Source organism: Podarcis liolepis (genome assembly GCF_965112155.1).
Source record: "Podarcis liolepis genome assembly, chromosome: 6".
Taxonomy (NCBI): Eukaryota; Metazoa; Chordata; class Lepidosauria; order Squamata; family Lacertidae; genus Podarcis; species Podarcis liolepis.
Window position 1 is genome coordinate 35,123,173 of NC_139559.1, and position 20,926 is coordinate 35,144,098.

The window sequence follows — 20,926 nt, forward strand, 5'->3', positions numbered from 1 at the left end:
GAGAGCCAGAGAGAGGAAAGCCAGAGAGAGGAAGAGAGTTGCTCTGAGCCGTGGTGAAGTGTGGCTACCAGTCCTGCTGATCAGCAGCACACAGCTCCTTCTTTCCCACTGCTCAGCTTCTGCCTGCAGATCATCCCAGAAGGAAGCTTACCTGGGAGGAATGGTTTTAAACCCTTCTAGTTTTGATGTCAAATGGTTTTTGGATATGTGAATGCATACAAATGGGTCAACTGCACCTACTATTGGCTCTGGTCTACTCACCATCACCATACACAGATGATTTCCCACCTATACTTTAGATCTAGGATTATTTGAGGAACTGTTCAACTGTTAAGTGCTTTTTCAAGAGATTTTGCTTATGTAGTTTAAGTTATTTATGCAATTTATTTTGTGTATTACTACTACTACTACTACTACTACTACTACTTTGGTGAGACATGTTTAAAGTCAGACGTCAGACTTCACTTTGTTTTTAATTATTTTGTTTTACAAGAAGAACCATGCTATCTCATCAACTGGAGACAGGTGCAAGACATATATACTAAGAGAACAAAGGTTTGTTTTGAATTCTAGAACGGATCTAAGCTCACAGTCTGTTCCTAGTTACCCTAGGCTTCCCTCATTTCGGCTGTCCAGTTTAATGTGTGTGTCATTTTGTTGTTGATATTATTAGAACAATGGTGAGTCTGAAATGCTGAGGCACTGCAAAACACTTGAAGATATACTAGTAGAATGGGCTCCATCTTCTGCTCACCCTTGCCTCAGGTGCATATCCAGTTCATCTGGGGCACCATTGGTCCTCACTACCACTGACTGAGATCTGAAAGTATGTCTCAGAACATACACAGCATCTTGGATGTGCCACAGCTCAGTACTTTGCATGAAGGAAGTCTCAGTTGAATCCCTGGCATCCCTATGTAGGGATAGTAACATCCCTTGTCTGAAACCATGGAGAGCTACTGCCAGTCAGAACAGACAATACTGTGGTAGATGGACCAGTGGTCTGACTGTGTATAAGGCAGCTTCCTATGCCGTATTCTATTTTGTTTGGCTTAAGTAATGCAAATTTCTTAACCTGTATGATACTGAGAGAGTAATGTGTCTAAAAAAGCATATATCCTATAAGCAGATGTACAGTTGAGTTGAATTCTATCTGCCAGACTCTCATCCTTGTACATACTGTACTGTACTCAAGTTAACAACTTTGATCTTCTATAAAATACAAAACAACAGAGCTCCCTCTAGCAGTGATTAGCTGAAATATTTGAGTGACCTAGTTTATCAGTCTGAATGCTGCTGCTGCTTCTTCATTAAGTATGAGCTGTCCAAGTTCAAATGCTTTTTGGAGTTCTCTGAAAAAGAGCGGAACTTTTTATGCTTTATGGTGGCAGAACAAATATCTGCCATGAGGGGATTGCTAGTTAGGCAAAATAATACACCTGAGCAGAGTATTGACAGCTTCAGGATGAAGGACCTAGATTGCAGCACTTGCAGAGATAACTAGGCCAGAACTTAAAATGTGCACCAAATGCACTATTTGTTGAAACACAGCTTCCTAAACATCTGTTACCAGACACCTATATGCAGTACTAATTGCGGAGGAAAAACATTTATCTTTGCATCAAAGAGCACTTTCAAAACTCACTGGACCAATTTATATTTACAGGATCAGGAAGAAAAGGAAGCCTGCTGGTAATTACAGACAACACAAATCCTGGTTCTTTGTAAGTGCAACTAACAGCTTAACCTTTGTGTTTTACATGGCTCTTCCAAAGTTATACCTCTTGTCTACGAAGATGAGATTGTGAAGTTGGTTTTCTTTTCAAACTTTTAAAGATTTTTTTTGTTTTGTTTTAACAGCAGGCCCATGAGCTTCTCTACACTGCTGCTACTTGGGCAAATTTCCAAAGAAATTAACATGTGCAGGATTGGGGGGAGGTATGTTTGTGTGTGGCTGCTGACTTATTGGACAAATCAGATAATTAATACAATCTAATGTACCTTTTATTTCCTCTAGTAATTTCACAAGTTACACTTTCAAGGGCAACTTTGCTATTGTGAACATTGTATAAATTAGTAATTAGATCTAGAATTCCGTGCTCCCGAAGCTGGCTTAAAAAACCGGTAACACAAACGTACAGAAAATAATCATGACCGCTAAAATGGACCCTGCTGAAATATAAGTCCTCTCCCTTCTTCCTGGAGTGCGGGTTAGCTGTTTACTTAACAATGATGAAATGCACTCTGTATGTGCTCAGATACTTTATCACCAAATGCTGCTTTTTTATTTTCTGGGATTCAAACTTGCAACTAAAAATAGGTTCCAAAATAACCCCTAAGCCACAGCAAAAAGCTGAACGACTGTCTTTCGTCCCTGGTGGCATCGACGCCGCCGCCGCCGCCGCCTCCTCCTCTCAGAAGTAAACGGACAGTCCACGTGATTAGGCCCGCACTGCGTGACTCTTTGCACGCTCCTTTCCCTCGAGAACTACCCGGAGCCCAAACGAAAACTTGCTTTCCCAGCAAGCTGTGCGCAGCAGAGCATGCGCTTAGTCCCCGAAAACTACAGCTCCCGGCGTGCCCGCCCGGACCACAATTCCCAGGGGGTACCAGGCGGCGCCTGCGCGGTGGCAGCTGGCGCTCGGGCCATTTAAATGTGTGTGAGGGAGACGGTGAAATGGCTGCGCAGGTCGCTGCAGTGCGCGCCGTGTCCCGGGGCGCGGAAGAGACGCCTTCGCTCCCACTTGGCGACCGGCCGGGCAGACCCAGGGGAGGGGGGAGGAAGCGGAAAGGCCCGCCGGGGGAGCTCGGAGGGTGCAAGAGGGCCAAGCTGAGCCAGCAGCCGCTCGTGGTGGGGCCCGCTCAGGCGGAGCCGCTGCCGCCGGCCGCCGTCCCCGGCCTGTCGGCGGCGCCCTCCGTAGCGTCCACCGCAGCGGGGCTCTTCACCTTCTCCCCCCTCAGCCTCCCCGCGCAGGCCCCGCGCTGCGAGCGGCGGCATCACCACCGGCACCGGCACCGCCCGGACAGCGCCGACTGCGAGCCCGGCCGCTCCTCCGGGGGGAAGCTGCACAAGGGGAGGCGGGGAAGCTCCGGCGACGGCGCCGTCGGGCGGCCCAGCAAGCGAGGTGAGCGGCGGGGCTGGTAGGGGGCGGGCGCGCGTCGGTCCCCCTGGGTCGAGTCTCCCTTCTGGGTCGGGGTCCTTGCCCGGCAGCTAGTCGCGCGCCCCACGCCCCTCGGTCTGTGGCGCCCCCACGCCGGAGGTTAGCGACACCCCCCTGCTGCCTTTCAGCGCATCTGCCAGGTCCGGTTCCTGGAGGCCAGAGCGGGGGAAATGCATCTCTGTGCGTCGCTTGGCTATTAGATTCTACATGCTCAAATCCGCGGCGGGATAGTGGGCCCAGTCAAAGGCAGAGGTCGCTGCATTTGGTTCTGGCGGCGGAGGGTGCCCGTTCGAGCTGCCAGGTGGGGTGGCGGAGTTTGCTTCTTATATACCTGTTGGAGGACTTCACCTTCGTTTGTCAGTTGGCTAGCGACAGGCTGGCTTGCTAAGGCGCGCCTGGCCCTGTCAGAGTTCCTTCTTGCCTTTTAAATGCTTGTGCTTGTCATTCCTCAGCTGCATTTCTTCACTACGTATTTAAGTTAATCTCTTGCTTTCCTCCAGATGTTGCATAGTGATATGTTTAGTTAGTTGCCCGTTTTGTTAAGGGTTAAAGGGTGAGCTAAAGTTCATTCTCTCTTGACAGTGTCTTATCTGTCTTATCTTTATGCTTGCTCCTGATTTCAATTATGCAGTAGGATAGTAGTAGTGGGATTGCTCTATGCAGTGTGTTTCTTGAAACCTCACTCTTGTGGAAATAGAACTTAAACAAAGATAAAAGTGAACTTTTTAAAAAGAGGCGGTGTGGCGTAATGGTTAGAGTGTTGGAGTATGATCAGGGAGACCAGTGTTTGAATCCCACTCAGCCATGAAGCTCACTGGGTGACCTTGGGCCGATCATCATCTCTTAGCCTAAGCTACCTCACAGGGTAAGGGAGGATGAGAACCAGGTACACCACATTGAGCTCTTTGGAAGAAAAGCTGGTATGTAAAAAAACACACACACACACACACACACACACTTAAGAAACATGGTTCTTAAGAGGACTGAACACTCATTAACCCAAGAAGTCCAACAAGTACATATATTGGTACAAAATGGCTGTTTTTGGACTAGTGTTAGTGGGGTAGGTGTCCAGAACATAATATTGCAATATTATTTTTACACTTACAAAAAGTCTTGATCTGAACATTTTGTTTTTGATTCATTGAACAGTTTTTTCTAGTTTTGCAACTTTTGAAAAAGTCAGTAGCTAAATTGTTTAATTAGGGATGCTGCATATTAAAGTCTTACATGCTTGTTGGGAGCATAAACATGTTATTGTGCAGACTTCTGAAACTTTCATGTGAGCATACCTGAGTCTTTTGGAATGCTTAAAGTGTATATATTTAATGTCTCTAACTCTTACAATATTTTTCCTTTTAAAAAAGAGATGAGTGGGTTTTTGAACTGCCCTGCTTCTAGATAGCTTACCCTCTTTTAGACAGTTGGCTATTCTTCAGAAGTCTGTGGTACTAACAGTTGCATATCTAGTTTTGGAATTGCTTTAGTAGAAACTTTTGATCTCTTCAGTACATGTGATCTGCTTGTGATATGTTTGTGAGTATCTCTGAAAAATCCCTGCGTATCTAATAGAATAGTGGGGCCTAATGCTCGTAGTACAATTCTAGCGACTGAAGGTAGCCATGGTGCTGTATCACTTTAGGCAGAATTTGTTTAACACTCCTATACATGTTTACTCAGATGTATGATCCAGTTGTTCAGTAGGCTTTACTTTTGTGCTTAGTATTGCAGTCTAAGGATAGCTACCAAATCTCAAACAGAAACTTGAGATTTCTAGTTTGGAATACAGCATGGTAGTTACTAACCATATTATGACACTAATGACATATTGATAAATGAAACAGTAGCAGAGCTATTATTATAGGACACTATAGTATTGTAGTGTAATGATGACTTTTAACCTAGGCAGTTGTCAGCTATGCTGTGACATTTATTATAGACATGGAGGCAAAAACCTTCTTTGTTGTTTTTCCCTGCTAATGAAGCAACACCATATTTAAGCATATAAGATTTGGATAAATGAACACTTGAACAGTAAGTCTGTTAAATATCACGATGGCAGAAGAACAATTTCACTTGATGCCTATCAGTGCTGGTATCAAGAAAATTTATTGTACGCCTGTTCTTCAGGAGAATATTTGAGTGACCAAGATTCTTGCTATGTTAAGAACATATTATGAAGAAGATTTTGAAACTTGAAACACTTGTGTACAGTGAACAGTTAAAGAAAGTCAGTACTAATGTAAGGTAAGGCTGTTTCCATTTATTTTTCCTGTAGTGAACAGGATATAATCCACAAATTTTGCTTGCTGTATACTAGACTGAGAATATTTTAATTATTGCTCTTCTGTGATTTATTTAGTAGGACAAACCAATGTGGAATAACATCAGTAGTGAAATCCCACTTGTGGCTTGCAAGTAGTATTTGGGTAACTGTGTAAGTGCACGATTAGACCTCTTAGTTTATGTGTCAAAAGTAGCGGGGGGGGGGGAATGAAATTCATCACATTAGTTCCTTAGAACTCTGCTTAATGTGTTTAGAATTACCTTTCAGTGAAAAATTAGAATCCCTCATATTCACTGTGGTTAGAATGCACTTACTGTGAGAAAGAAGCATTGTAATGCGTACTGAACTTAGTTGAAACTGTTATTCAGAGGACATTCTTCAGTGAAAAAGAGAGAGAAGAGCCTAATATTTTGCTCTATTGATGTGTGTTACTTAGGCCTTTGGCTGAAGAAAAACACTTACACTTCCTTGATGACAGAGTTATATAATAAAACCTTTTTATTTTTGTACCATCACTTTGAATGCTACACACAGTCTCGCCTTTGTTTGCTAAAGATTTTTAAAGCACAGGCTCTTTTCATGCAAAGGTAATTGAGCTGTAGTAGGGCTACCTTGTCCTAGTTCTGCATTTACTGATAATTATGGCTCATTCTATAATACATGGCAGCAAGCCCAAGTTGGGTGTCATGTACATTCAACAGTCCTGGCTCTTGTGTGTACCTGCATAACACACTACTTTTTATATAACCACTCAGAAACGCTTGTGGCCAATCGTAAGAATGATAAGAACTGGATTATACCAGAGGTGCAGATAGTTTCTCTTCTGAGAAGGCTAAGAAGCAGCTGTTCCTGAGCGAACAGCAGATGAAGTAGCTGGGTGCCAGAAATAATAGTGATTTCATGGCAGTACATAAGCCTTCCAAACCAATAGCTATAGCTAAAGAACATGGAAAAAGTGCTGTCAACTTCACTAGTGCAACCTTCTGTTACCTCAAAGACCAGAATATTCCCTGATGCAGGGTTTTATGAAAGTACTAGTAGTTTAGTCTTCTCTAATTTGGTGGAAATACGGTATATAGTTGGAAACCTTTTTGAGAACAGAAAAACCAGGACACTTATGTTAAGAATCAAGATGAAAGATGAGTCTGTATAGAATCCTTTCTCAAAGAGTTTGGGGTGTGGGTGTGTGCCATTTATTTGTGGAATTCTAAGGTGGTGGACCTTCTTGAGAGCAGAGGGAAGAAGAGTAGGCATGTATCAAAACTATTTGCTGTTACCTGATGCATTGCAGATCACTTTTACACATAGTATGAGTCACCAGATGACCAATGAGCCACCAGATAAGGTTTCTACCATATAGTTGCCTAGTTCTGTATTACTAAAATGACAGTGTAATTTTAAATGCAGTACAATGCTGAACATATTCCTGCCACACATTCTTACATGTAGTAAAAGTTCAGTAATTTACTAAATGGAGAGGTTTTCCTACATGGTTGCTTGGATGCCTATATTCATGCAACTTCATACAGTTTCCTGGAACTGGAAAAGCTTGGGCACTGTGGAATTGGTGTCTCCATGGAAGCCTGTACCAAGATTATAGTAGTTTGTAGTCAGTTACAGGCAGTAAAGCAGTAATGTATCAAGCACCCCTACACCTGGCTTTTTGTGATATGGGGAATAAATATATACTTATAAGATACTTGCCAAATATGGCAAACTTTGGCTGTGTATAAAATAGCTGCCATGAAGTTTGTAAAGATCAACACACTAGTGGAGTGTAGCTCAGTGGGTAGAACATATGCTTTGCATGCAAAAGGTTCCAGGTGCAAGCTCTGGCTTCTTCAAGGAGGGAATGTTCCCTGTCTGAAACCTTGAGGAGCTGCTACTAGTTGGTGTAGACAATATGGAGACCTGAATGGACCAATAGTTTGACTTTGTGTAAGGCAGATTCTAATGTCCCATCATCCTGTGACTTCAAATGCAATAGACAATATGTTCTATGGGACTAGTGAAATCCTAGATGTCTGGATTTCCTAAAACAAATAGTAACTTCTAGTAAGGTTGAAAAACTTTTCCAGTAATGTCAGAACAGTGTGTGAACACTTTTTGAACACTTTTTGAAAATGTCAGTAGTGGCTAAGTTGAACTGGTTTACATGTAATGCTAAACCATAATGTAGTGCTACATGAATGAGTGACCATGAGTGAAGCATCAAGTTTATGTTCACCCTCCCCTCCTGTGAGACTACGAAGACAATTTATGCTAAGTTTACTTTCAGTTTTAAATATTGGCATAGCATTATCTGCTAACATGGCTTACTACAAACAAATTGTTTGCCAGCTTCAAACCATGGACAGCACAGGAAGGGGTGGAGTGTGGGCTGAAAACTGTTCTGAAACACTTCAGCCTTGTTCACATATTGCTAAACATGGTTTAGTGTTATGGTGAATCAGTCAATTGTTCAATAAAGTTCCATTTAGTTTTCTTTAAAGCAATACTTCATTAATAATACATGACATACGAGCAGCTAAATTCAACCCACGGTGGCTTGAAAGTTAGTCCAATTTATTTAAATGAGCTTGCTTCTAAGTAGGATGTTTAAAATGGGATTTCAGTTGTGTAAGGCATAAGGCATCCTACTTAGAAGCAAACTCATTTAAATAAATAGGACCAACTTTCAAGCAACCATGGGATTTCAGTTATGTAAGGCATAAGGCGAGACACAGGTGGCGCTGTGGTCTAAACCACAGAGCCTAGGGCTTGCCAATCGGAAGGTAGGCAGTTTGAATCCCCACGATGGGGTGAGCTCCCATTGTTTGGTCCCAGCTCCTGCTCACCTAGCAGTTTGAAAGCACGTCAAAGTGCAAGTAGATAAATAGGCACTGCTTCGGCGGGAAGGTAAATGGCATTTCCATGCACTGCTCTGGTTCGCTAGAAGCAGCTTAGTCATGCTGGCCATATGACCCAGAAGCTGTCTGCGGACAAATGCCAGCTCCCTTGGCCTATAGAGCAAGATGAGCGTGCAACCCCAGAGTCGTCTGCGACTGGACCTAATGGTCAGGGGTACCTTTACCTTTAAGGCATAAGGCATATCAGAGTCCTCCATTCTGTGCTAGCATTGGGAGAGCCCCACCAGTGATATTTAATGTGAAATTTTCCATTGCTGTACTTTCTATAGAAAGCTTTCAGTTGCTAAAAATTCAGTTTGATAAGATTAGTAATGTAAGATGGATATATTTTGACACTCTAAGAAGACTCAGGCCTTTGAAAACCTTAGTGTAATTTTAATTTGTATCCTGTGTATATCCACTGCCATGCTGTTGTAAATGTTTTGTTAAAAACATTTGTATTTTCATTGTATTTTTTTGTGTGAGCTGCCCTTAGAGCATTTGAAGAAAGCTGGGGTAGAAAAGTAATACATATATACAATGTCAGTCTGAGTAGTCTCAAAAGTGTAACTTTTTCAGGTGACTGTTTCTAGGATGCATGTATATAATTATGTCCACATTCAGATAACTCTTCAGATGTCCCATAATTAGTATGTTTTAATTTTTAGAAAAAAAGGAAGGCATTAAAAACAAATTACTATAGGTTGTATCTAGTACTAGTGCTAATCCTACTTGGAGCAGACGTATTGAAATTAATCGACATTCCTAACTTAGACCCATTAATTTCAGTGGGTCTACTATGAGTAGATCTTAGTGGGATATAATAGCTCAGTTGGTAGAGCACAAGATACTTAATTTCAGGGTTGTCGTTTGGGCAAAAAATTCCTGCATTGCAGGGGGTTGGACTAGATGACTCTCATGGTCTCTTCCAACTCTACAATTCTATGATTTCTATTTCACCATTTCCCCCTCATAGAACTCAAAGTGGTATACACGGGTTTCCCATGTGGTCTTCTATCTAGACACTGATCAGACTCAGACATGTGTTGCTTCAGTATGGTAGTTGCCTCATGTGCAGTGCTAGAAATTCCTCAGGCACCAAGTGAGTTTTGTGACTGGTGTGGTGGTGTGGGTTCAGTTGTGACCATGTGGAGAACTTTGGATGCCAGGTTGGCAACTGACATCTCCGTTTGGCTTCACCCTCCAGCTTTCTTAAGCAGGTAAGCAGAAGGGCTTATTTATTGAATTTATATCTCATCTTTTTCTCCAAGGGGTACAAGGTTCACCCCACTCCTCAGTTAATCCCTACAATGACCCTGTCAGCTAAGTTAAGAGGCTGTGACTGGCCCAAGGTTACTCAGTGATCTTTATGACCAAGTGGAGATTTGAACCCTGATCTCCCAGGTTCAAGTCTCATGCTCTTACCACTACACCACACTGGCTTCCTAGAGTACTTCTGCTATGGGGCAGCTGCATAAATTAGGTAGGTAAATAATATGGAGAAAACAAAATGTAACTTACAGAATGATCTGAAATATTTTCCTTGAAGTTTGAATTTGTTTTATTCTGGATTGTTTTATTTGATTTTTAATGTGTTGTAAACTGCTTTGAGATTTTTTCTTTAAAATATAAAGCAGAATAGAAATAAAATGAATAAAAATAATAAAAAATATTCATCTCTCCTAGAGATGCCTAGACATGGTGCCTAGACATTCCGTTTTGTTGACTTTAGCCAAGGTTTAAGGTGCCTTTTGATGCCTAGCTTATGTGGGTAAAACCTCAGCGCCTAGGACTTGCCGATTGCATGGTCGGCGGTTCGAATCCCCGCGGCGGGGTGCGCTCCCGTCGTTCGGTCCCAGCGCCTGCCAACCTAGCAGTTCGAAAGCGCCCCCGGGTGCAAGTAGATAAATAAGGACCGCTTATCAGCGGGAGGGTAAACGGCGTTCCGTGTGCTGCGCTGGCTCGCCAAATGCAGCTTGTCACGCTGGCCACGTGACCCTGAAGTGTCTGCGGACAGCGCTGGCTCTCGGCCTATAGAGTGAGATGAGCGCACAACCCTAGAGTCTGGCAAGACTGACCCGTACGGGCAGGGGTACCTTTACCTTTACCTTTATATACCTTGAGTTTCTAACACTGTCAGTGAGGCTATACATTTAATGGGGATAGGTGTGTCTATAGGTTGGAAAAGTGTTAGATGCTTGCTTAAACTTAAGGAACATAATACAGCCTTAGGTTTTTTTGTTTTTTAAATTGTTTTTGCATTTTACAACATTAACCATCTCCCCAACCAAACATGTGAGATAGTGGAATAATGGGTGACCAATGCACATGGTTCATGACATTCCAGGTTTTACAATATATAAAATAAAAACCAATAGTCATCTATAACAGCCAATGAAGTCTAAATTCATTAGGGAGTGCACAGATACTTTTTCTTCCTATATGCATAAAAATGTAAAGCTGTCTGGAGAGAGTTAAACCACAAGCTTGGGTTTGAATGACGTGTCAATTCAGACTGTGATGTACCGTATTTTTCGCTCTATAACACGCACCCGACCATAACACGCACATAGTTTTTAGAGGAGGAAAATCCATAGGCATGCCACCCGTAGGCATTTCCTCCATAACACGCACAGACATTTCCCCTTACTTTTTAGGAGGAAAAAAGTGAGTGTTATGGTGCAAAAAATATGGTAGTTTAGTGCAGCAGCAGAATGAATGACCAGCGGAGAGGAGCAAAGCAGCTACAGCCTCCTTTCCCAGGGCCTGCATATTTGGTGGTTTGTGCTATAGTTTAGTTTAGCGCTATTTGTGAACCAAGCCTTAGTGCTTGGTCCTCACAGGAATCCTGTAGTCAGACAGTAAGGGTAATTTATGTACTGAGCATAATGCCAAGACCATTACAAACATGGGCACACTTGTAAATCAGCCACACAATAGCTTTGTTTGCAAATAACTACCATGTGAAGCTATGGTTTGCAGTTCCCTTATAAGCCAATAATTGTTTTTAAAATACAGTATGTTGGTGTTACGTTGGAATCCAGCAGCCTTGATTAAGTTGCAGGGGCTTGTGGCAAGAGCTGATGAAAAACAAACTGAATTCTGGAGAAACAAGACATGGCTTGTGCATGAGATAATATGTTGAACAAACCATAGGTTGGCACTATGTATGAATGCAGCCAATAAGTCCACACACATGGTAATCACAGTCTGAAATAAGTAAAAAAGCATTTATTTACATTTTTTCTGAAAATCCTTTTTTCTAGGGATGATTTTGACTTGCTATGTTCAACTGGTAGTTAACGAATCCTAGTAAAAGAATCCACTGGTAAAATAGGTCAGGTTTTGTGGAAAGCTTCCTATTGATAACTATTGAAGCTTACCATCAAAGGTGAAACTTGGGGATGAAGCAAAGCACAGAATCTGGGTGAGAAAATTCAGCCTACACTGTGTAGCTTCAGCAAGCTGGCATGGCTTACTGCTGGTGAAAGGGGCCAGAGACAGTCTAATTTGATGATACATTGGTGCTGATGTAGTTGGGAGTAGCAAATAAGTAGAATGCAGGTTCTGAGTCTGCATGAGATCCAGAATCTCGGCATCTCTTGTCTTAATTGCATGGGCCCTAGGATATTGCTGGGCTCCAACCTCCATCAACAATTACCATTGGCCTTGCTGGTGGTGGTCACAGGAGTTGGAAGCCAACAACAATTGGACAGCTACATGAATACTTTCAGAAATAGTGCCACTCAGTGCTTCTGAGTTCCATCCTGAGCCATTGTCTCTGTGACTTTAAAACATGGGAGTCTGCCAGTTGCTAGTCAGCTTCACTGATCAATGCTGATACAAAAATATCTACCTGGATAAGCCACTACTTTTGATACCTTTTGTGTGGACCAGATGGGCTTTGAAATTGTTGAGGTTTGCTGTATACCCAAAGGCTATAATTTCAGTAGGCATCTTGAAACTTACTGGAATGATTAGTTCACATTAATATCTAGATACAATCGCTTGTTAGCTATTTTTGCTATTAATTCTTATGATAGCACTGTACAGTACATTTCACTTTAATATAAAATCTCCAAGGAGAGAGCTTAAGACTTAAAATTCTGCAATATGATGGTCTGCTTCAATTTTTAATACCTTAATTTTTCATATCTCTTGATGGGGTAGGGGACTTCTCAATCCATTGCTGCTCAGTTGTTTAAATCTTCAGATGTCTGAATCCTAGATATTTGATCCCTTGGGTGCAGTATGATCCTGTCAGTATATTTTGCTTGCTCAATTTTGTTGAAAATCCATCAGGTTACTCCCCCCCCCCCCCAAAATGAGGTTTTTTTCCTAATTGGTATCACTTTTCTGGATCTCTTCTTTATAATTGTCTATTATATTGCAACATGTTACTTTACAAACAGTAACACCAACAAAGTAACATTACAGAGCTGCCTTTTTTCTTATAAGAGCCCTTCCTCTTAAAGCAGAATAGCCTTTTGAAGGGTCTTTAAAATGCTCATTCAGCTATGAAGCATGATTTGATTTTTTGTTGTTGTTATAAGGATCCAGAATAAGCAATTTATAGGTGTGTTACAAAATAAGACATTGTTAGCTGCTGGGGCATTAAGTTGTTAGGAGTATATAATTATGGCTTCCTTTTTACTCAGCATTTCTGAAACCTGTCATAGCAACTTATTGAGCTTTGATCTCAGCGAGATGAATTCAGGAGGCTATTTGAGTGGTACTTGCTGTATTCAGGGACTCGTTGTGACTGATGATAAATCATTTTGACTTAAGGCAGTGCAACAAATAATCAGTGGTGCCTAAAATAACTATTGTAGTTGTGTATGGTGTCTTTCTTGGTTGTGCTGGCGCTCTATATTCCCTAGCTGCTTCCTCTTGCTTACTTGCTCTCTTTCTGTCTAGCAGCTTCTCCAAATGAATCTGCACGCACACTGCACAGGGATTTGGGAATTTTATTTATTTATGAATTGACTTCAACATGCATCAAGGCAATTTACAAACATATCACAAAAAAAGAAAAAAATAGTTTGTTTTTTTTAAAGTACAAAAATAATTGATAGGTATAAAAACAATACAAAATGAACATCCAAGGCAGAGACTTTCAAATCCAGCTGGAAAAGCCTATTGAAAAATAGGAATAGTGGGTGCCTGTCATATCTACAGGAATGAGGTTCCACAAATCAGGAGCAGCCATAATGAAAGCCCTGCTCTCAGTTGCTGTGGAGCAAACGTCTAATATTTTGGGAACTGAGGGAGAAACTCTTCCACAGAATTCAGTGACTTACTGATTATATAAAGGATAAGATGATTTCTAAAGTAAATTGGTCCTGAGTAGTATAGGGCCTTTTACGTTAGTACCAGTACCTTGAACTTGGTGTGGTATCAGGCAGCCACTTCAAATCATGTAAATAAAGTATGTTATGCTGGTGGTAGTTTGCCCCCTCAAGCAACCTCGCTACTGTGATCTACATTAGCTGCACTCAGGGGTGTCCAAACCTTTTTGAAAGAGGACCAGATTTGATGAAGTGAGCATGAGCTTTTTTTAGGATTGAAGTTGTTGAGCTTTATTTTTTAAGATTTTACCCCAGGAGACCAGCGGGCCGCATTAAGCCCAGTTAAGCTTTAGACCAAGTTCAAGTATATTCCTACGTACACTATTCCAATCTAATGACAACCACAGTTGTCTTACCAGCCGAAGCTGATAAAAACTCACAGGTGACAGTTGTGGCACTAGTGACAGAGCTAGAACTAGGAACACCCCCAAAGCATGCCCTTGCTCCTTCAGGGAAACATGACCCAATCCAGAACAGGAACTTACCCGCTCCTGGGGCTCAGGAACCACTCTCCCATAGAGCCTCCATCTTGCCAGGATTTGGACTTAGTTCTCATCTAGCCCACCATTGCATCCAAGGCCTGCTCAGCCATTCTCAGTTCAGGTACTACGGAGAAATAGTTTGGTATCATTAGTATACTGGTGACACTTCAATCCTAATGACTGCTCCCAGAAGCTTCATAAAGACATTAAATAACATTGGAGACAATGCCCTGCAGCATCCCATAGCTCAAGAACAAGGGGGTGAGAAGAATTCATCTAATGGCATCTTCTGGAACTGTGCCCTGATACCCACCTTCCATAAATGCTATTCTTAATAATGTCAAAAGCTGCTAGGGGATTGAACACTAGCAGCAGAGTCATGGTTTCCGTCTCCTCTTGATTAGGGTAATTAATGAAGACTTCCAAAACTGATTCAGTCCCAAACCTGAGCTTGAATCCGGATTAGAATGGGTTTAGATAATCTGTTTTCTCCAAGAATTCTGCAGTTGCGCTGCTACAACTCTCTCAAGTGCCTTGGCAAAAAAGCGGGTGTTTGCAACTGAACAGTAGTTGTTAAATACCATTCAGGCCAGGTTGGTTTTTTTCTAGAGCGGACATACTTCGATCTATGCAGGATTGCCATCTTTTGCCACTAGAAAATTCCCCAAAGTGATCATATCCTCTAACTGGCATATGTAGTACCGTATTTTGTGCATATGAATTAACTTGTAGTATCTGGCTTGTCACGCTGCTTTTCATTATTGGTGCCAATTGCTTGCATGCATTCATAGTTTCTGTTGGCGGCACATTTGATCATATTGCCTGTGAGGCCACACCACTGGCTTTTTCTTCCCCATTAATGCACAGGATTTTCCCCATTCGTATCTGTATAGTACTGGAGGATGTGTAAACTAAATTTCCCAGGATCATTCCATCCCATTGAGAATATAATGCATGATCCTATAGATGGCTGTTTACACAGAAGTAGTGACCATTAAATTCATTCAGGCTTACTTTAGTGTACATAGGATTGTAGCATTGGTTTTATAGGTCTTATTTTCTAGTAAATGGATGTTGGATTGCCACCTGGATTCACCTAATATTCTCTGGATTGTGTTCCATTTTTAAATTATGTTTATTTAAAGAACAGGATTATAAGTACCTGTCTCTTAAGGTCCAAACTAGACATGACAAGAGGTGTCTTATCTAGCTTGGCAGTAAGCTCCTAATGTAGCTGCAACAGTCTATTCCTAACCACTTCTGCTCAACAATATGCCCCTTTGTAATAAACTAGACTTAATTTCAAGTAAATACATTTAGGACTGCAGCCTAAGGCTGATTGTCCCTCCCACAAACTTTCTAGATACTGTGTTACTTTGTTACAAGTTCCAACAGTGCTGAGGTATGTGTAAAGCTCGCATTCACATCCTGCCGAAAAAACTAGCTGTTTGAATATTGGGTTAATAGGTTCTCACTGTCATATTCCCTGTAAATGTTTCTGAGCTTGTGAATGTTCTTCAAAGTAGTGTTGAACAGAAAAAGCTTTCTTTATTTGTTGTCTTCTATTTTACCTGATGGACTATAATCTGATTATGTCTGTAAAGTACTCTTCTGAAATAAAATAAAACAAAATAAAATAAAATCCCTTTCTAGCAGTTTAAGGCAGGAAATGAGCAGACTCTGTAGAACTACTCTGTAGAACTCTGTAGAGCACACTACTTGAGATCTACCAGCTGAGGCCAAGTGCAAAATAGTGGCTTGTGAGGGACAGACATGCATTTAAAATTAAGGAAAGTGGTGCCTCTGAGTATATGCTTAGTCCAAAGTTTTCTTTTCAGTACCAGAACTGGCCACACAGCAATCCATTCCTAGTCGTCCCTCAATCTTTTTTCTTTTTCAGCAACTTAACGTGTGGGATGGGGAGCCCCTTTATTACTGTTTGACTTATTTCTAGACCACTCTTCTGCCTACTTAGAGAATTATGTAACTTTAGTTCGTTGCTGGAAGCTTCAGCAACTTTTTTTGATCTTGGGCAAGTTAAACTTCAGAAGCACACAGCTTCAAGTGTTCAAACCAAATACAATACTAATTCATTCCAGGATGAACTGTACCAATCAGTGTTATAGAAAGTCTGTCAAATAACAAATAGAGTTATTTGCCTCTTGTATTTGTCTCTGTAATCCTTCTAGTGACTGTCTTTTGGTTTTGCATAATGCCTCCACAGAATTCTGCTTCTCTATCCTTCCTTCCTTTTTTTTCAGGACTTGGAGGGAACAATAAATTAATAATGGTCAATGGTGTGGGCTTTCTAGGAAATTTGAAGTGCAAAAACTTCAAACATGAGAAATAGTGACGATGTCCTTTTTTGTTCTGTCTTCTGTTGCTGTCCAAGTCTGGCATGAAGAAACATTCTGCACGCCTGGGCTGCCTTGGTCTGTTTTATTGTGCAAATGCACTTTTCCTATCCTGTCTGCCAGGGTACATATATACAAGATGCATAGGCTGATTTCTTGTACTGATAATAAGGACTGCTTGTATTTTCTGCATCCAGTCCAGCTCTGGTTACAAAAACTAACAAAACAAGATTATAAAGCACCACAATATCAAGGAGCAGCATAAAAGTAGCTAGCAGAATTAAGAACCAACTCTAGGCAGTAGAAACAATATTTTTTTGAAAATTATAAAAATTATAAAAAATTGGCAATGTAAGTATTAAGGGACATGCTAAGTGAAGCAGGAAGAGCTTTCCACAGTTGAGATGTCACCACTTATTAATCTCTTTCTCATGAAGCCCACCATGCCTCAGATATGGGGGCCATGGGCATGGCCATGATTTTTTTGGTGGGGCAGGCCTTTTGTTGGGGGGGCAGAACTTCAGTTTACTATGTATTTTTATTGAATTTTATTGATTTGGGGAGGGACAGCTGCCCCCCCTGCCCCCCCGGCTACGCCTATGATGGGGGCACCCAAAGAAGGGTCCTTGTTGAAGATCTCTCTCTGTGTGTAGCTCCTAAGGTATAATAATAATAATATATTATTTGTACCCTGCCCATCTGGCTGGGTTTCCCCAGCCACCCTGGGCGGCTTCCAACAAAGATTAAAAATACATTAAAATGTCACACATTAAAAACTTCCCTAAACAGGGCTGTCTTCTAAATGTCAGATAGTTGTTTATATCTTTGACATCTGATGGGAGAGCGTTCCACAGGGCGGGCGCCACTACCGAGAAGGCCCTCTGCCTGGTTCCCTGAAGCTTTGCTTCTCGCAGTGAGGGAACCGCCAGAAGGCCCTCGGCGCTGGATCTCAGTGTCCAGGCAGAGCGATGTGGGTGGAGACGCTCCTTCAGGTATCCCGATCCCAGGCTGTGAAGTGAGTTAAATGGCAAATCCATTACTTTTAATTGAGTCCACCACACTGCAATAAACAATAAGCTAACCTGGAGACTGCCAGGAGCCATTGTGCTTGCTTAATTGTTTACTATTATGCTTAGTTCTGGGTTTGCTGGTCATAGGAGGGATGAGATGCTATATAAAGTACTGAAGCACTACCTCCAGGCACTAGAAATCTTTTAGCACCACTCTACCTTTTTGTGAGCTCCCGTTGCTCGGTCCCTGCTCCTGCCAACCTAGCAGTTTGAAAGCACGTCAAAAAGTGCAAGTAGATAAATACTCTGGCGGGAAGGTAAACGCCGTTTCTGTGTGCTGCTCTGGTTTGCCAGAAGTGGCTTAGTCATGCTGGCCACATGACCTGGAAACTGTATGCCAGCTCCCTCAGCCAATAAAGCGAGATGAGTGCCGCAACCCCAGAGTCGGTCACAACTGGACCTAATGGTCAGGGGTCCCTTTACCTTTACCTTTTGAAAGTTTACCAGCAATTGCTCATCACTTCTCAAGCTCAGCTTATTTTATCTGAATTTTCCATTCTAGAACAGGCATAGGCAAACTCGGCCCTCCAGATGTTTTGGGACAACAATTCCCATCATCCCTGACCACTGGTCCTGTTAGCTAGGGATTGTGGGAGCTGTAGTCCCAGAACATCTGGAGGGCCGAGTTTGCCTATGCCTGTTATAGAATTACAGCATCAAAACAGCCCTGCTCACAATTCTCAAATAGGCTTGGCATACTACTGTATAACTAACAGATAAATGTGTAAACAAATCCTTCTTGAACTGCTATGTGTTGTATAAATCACGTACAGGAGCACTTAATAATGCAGAAAGTAGCTCATTTTTTTCTGTAAACCTACTGTCTTGATTTTCAAAGGTAAAGCAATGCAGTAACCCCCCCCCCCAACTTACTGAAAATCTTTTCAGAGGTTAGTCTATTCCAGCAAAAAAAGTCTCACGGTACCTTACACTTAGGACATATTAAGTTTGTTAGTCTTGAAGGTGTGATAATATGTTCTCTTTCTGAGACCCAAATTCCCAACCTGATATATCCAAGCACTGAAAACTGTGAAGATTTTCACACTGAGTGTCCGGGAGGTGGGTCAGGGCTTTTCTTCCTAATGTTCTTGACTATTTTTATGGTGCAACAATAGAATTCTAATTTTCTTATTATTTCTAGAAAGCCGAGATGAAAATGGCAAGACCCAGAGAGCTGACAGTCTTATTGTAAAGAAAATAAAGAAAAAGAAGAAAAAGAAACACAGAGAAGATATGAGGGGGAGGCATCTGAAAATGTATAATAAAGAAGTGCAGACTGTGTGTGCTGGTCTTACCCGTATCAACAAAGAGATTTTGACTCCAGGGGAGAGTGATAACTTGGAAGAAAATAAGGAATCTTTTAGGTACCTAAAAGATGAGCAGCTATGTCAGTTGAATTTGGGCGTGCAGGAATATAGGATACCCCAGGGGGTGCAGTCTCCATTTACTACACACCAGGAGCATTCTGTTCGCAGCAGCTTCTTAAAAACAGGCACTAAATTTAGTAACTTTATTCATGAAGAGCGTCAGTCAAATGGAGGAGCTCTGGTTCTTCATGCCTACATGGATGAACTCTCATTTTTGTCTCCAGTGGAGATGGAGAGATTTGCAGAAGAGTTTCTTGCTTTGACATTCAGTGAAAATGAGAAAAATGCAGCATACTATGCTCTAGCTATAGTTCATGGGGCAGCTGCCTACTTGCCAGACTTCTTGGATTACTTTGCTTTTAATTTTCCTAACACTCCAGTGAAAATGGAAATCCTTGGCAAGAAGGATATTGAAACAACCACCATTTCAAACTTTCATGCTCAGGTAAGAGATGTCATCCTAAAGACCCAAGAGTATTGGAAACTAAGCATATCATTCACCTGAGAAACTCACAAAGGAGCGCTAGGGCAGAAACACGAACCAAAATCTAGACAATTCTGTCAGCTACTGCCTTCCAACTACCTTTCCTTCAATAACAAACCTATAACTTTGTCTGTATATAGGATGATAGTCCCTGCAATTTAAAGCCATGTAGATTTTGTGCTATCTAGGCTGCTTCTGAATGCCTTACCACTCCAACTAGTACACAGCCTTTTTGAACCATAGTTTCCTACTTTCCCATTTCCAGCCTGTCATTGAACAAACATGAGTTGTTATTATTATTATTGAGAATATTTCAATTGAACAAAATATACTGGAAATAATAATAAAATAATAATAAAAAAGAAGTAAAGGTGGGTGAACATATATTATATCACTATATATTCAAGCAGCTATAACTCCATATATGCTTGTCTAGTATATAGGTATATAAATGTTATATATATATATATATATATATATATATATATATGAGATTATTTATAACCTATGTTTTTTATAAACATGTTCCAAATATCTTTATACTTGTCCATACAAAGTCTATAACTATAAGCAATCCATAAGTTGCAAGTGTTGCCATATCCTTAATCCATTGACTAAAAGAGGCCATAGATTTATCCTTCCAGTGCATCAGTATCAGTCTCTTGGCCATAATAAGGTCTAAACCACTGAGCCTTTTGGCTTGCTGGTTGGAAGGTTGGCAGTTCCAATCTGCATGACGGTGGTGTGCTCCTGTTGCTCTGTTCAAAAGCATACTAGTGTAAGTAGATAAATAGGTACTGCTGCAGCGGGAAGGTAAATGGTGTTTCTGTGCATTCTGGCTTCTGTCACGATGTTCCGTTGCACCAGAAGTGGTTTAGTCATGCTGGTGACACGACCTGGAAAGCTGTTTGTGGACAAATGCTGGCTCCCTCGGCCTGAAGCAAGTTGAGTGCCGCACCCCATAGTCACCTTTGACTGGACTTGACTGTCTAGGGATCCTTTACCTTTTTAGTAAGGGCACAAAAAATCCATTTATATTGTCTACTTGTCAAATTTCATATAGTAGGTACATAATTCAGTAGAATATTTACCTCTGAAAATTCTAACCAATTCTGCACAGTCATGTTTATACAATCCAATACTTTCTCTGAAAACTTAGTGATTGTCAATGTGTTTTAAAGAAGCATTATGTTTATTACATATCAAACAACATGCTGGTTTAGACAGTCTTTTTCTATATAAACATAATGGAGTCCAGTAGATTGTAAACATTTTCTGTTGCATAAGTTATAATTTCAGATCCATAGACACCTTTACTAAGGAAGCTGAAACACTTTCCCACTATCTAGGTAATACAGGAACATCCAATTCTTTGTTCCACTCATTTCTTAAAATCTGTGTTTCGAATTGATTCATTGATAGCAAATAACTATAAAAAGGACTCGCAGGCTTTTTAGTTTCAAAGTATTTGATCAGTTCTAATAT

The 20,926-nt window shown here is 41.3% G+C and overlaps 1 protein-coding gene across 1 annotated transcript in view; it reads left to right on the forward strand.

The window, feature by feature from the left end:
• Positions 1–2,618: 2,618 nt before the first annotated feature.
• RSBN1 (round spermatid basic protein 1) overlaps positions 2,619–20,926 on the forward strand; it is a 31,961-nt gene continuing 13,653 nt past the window's right edge. Inside the window, exons 1-2 of the mRNA XM_083508928.1 lie at positions 2,619–3,125; positions 18,732–19,402. Coding sequence (XP_083365054.1) covers positions 2,678–3,125; positions 18,732–19,402 — 1,119 coding nt within the window. The 5' untranslated portion in view covers positions 2,619–2,677. The remainder of the gene's footprint in view (positions 3,126–18,731; positions 19,403–20,926) is intronic.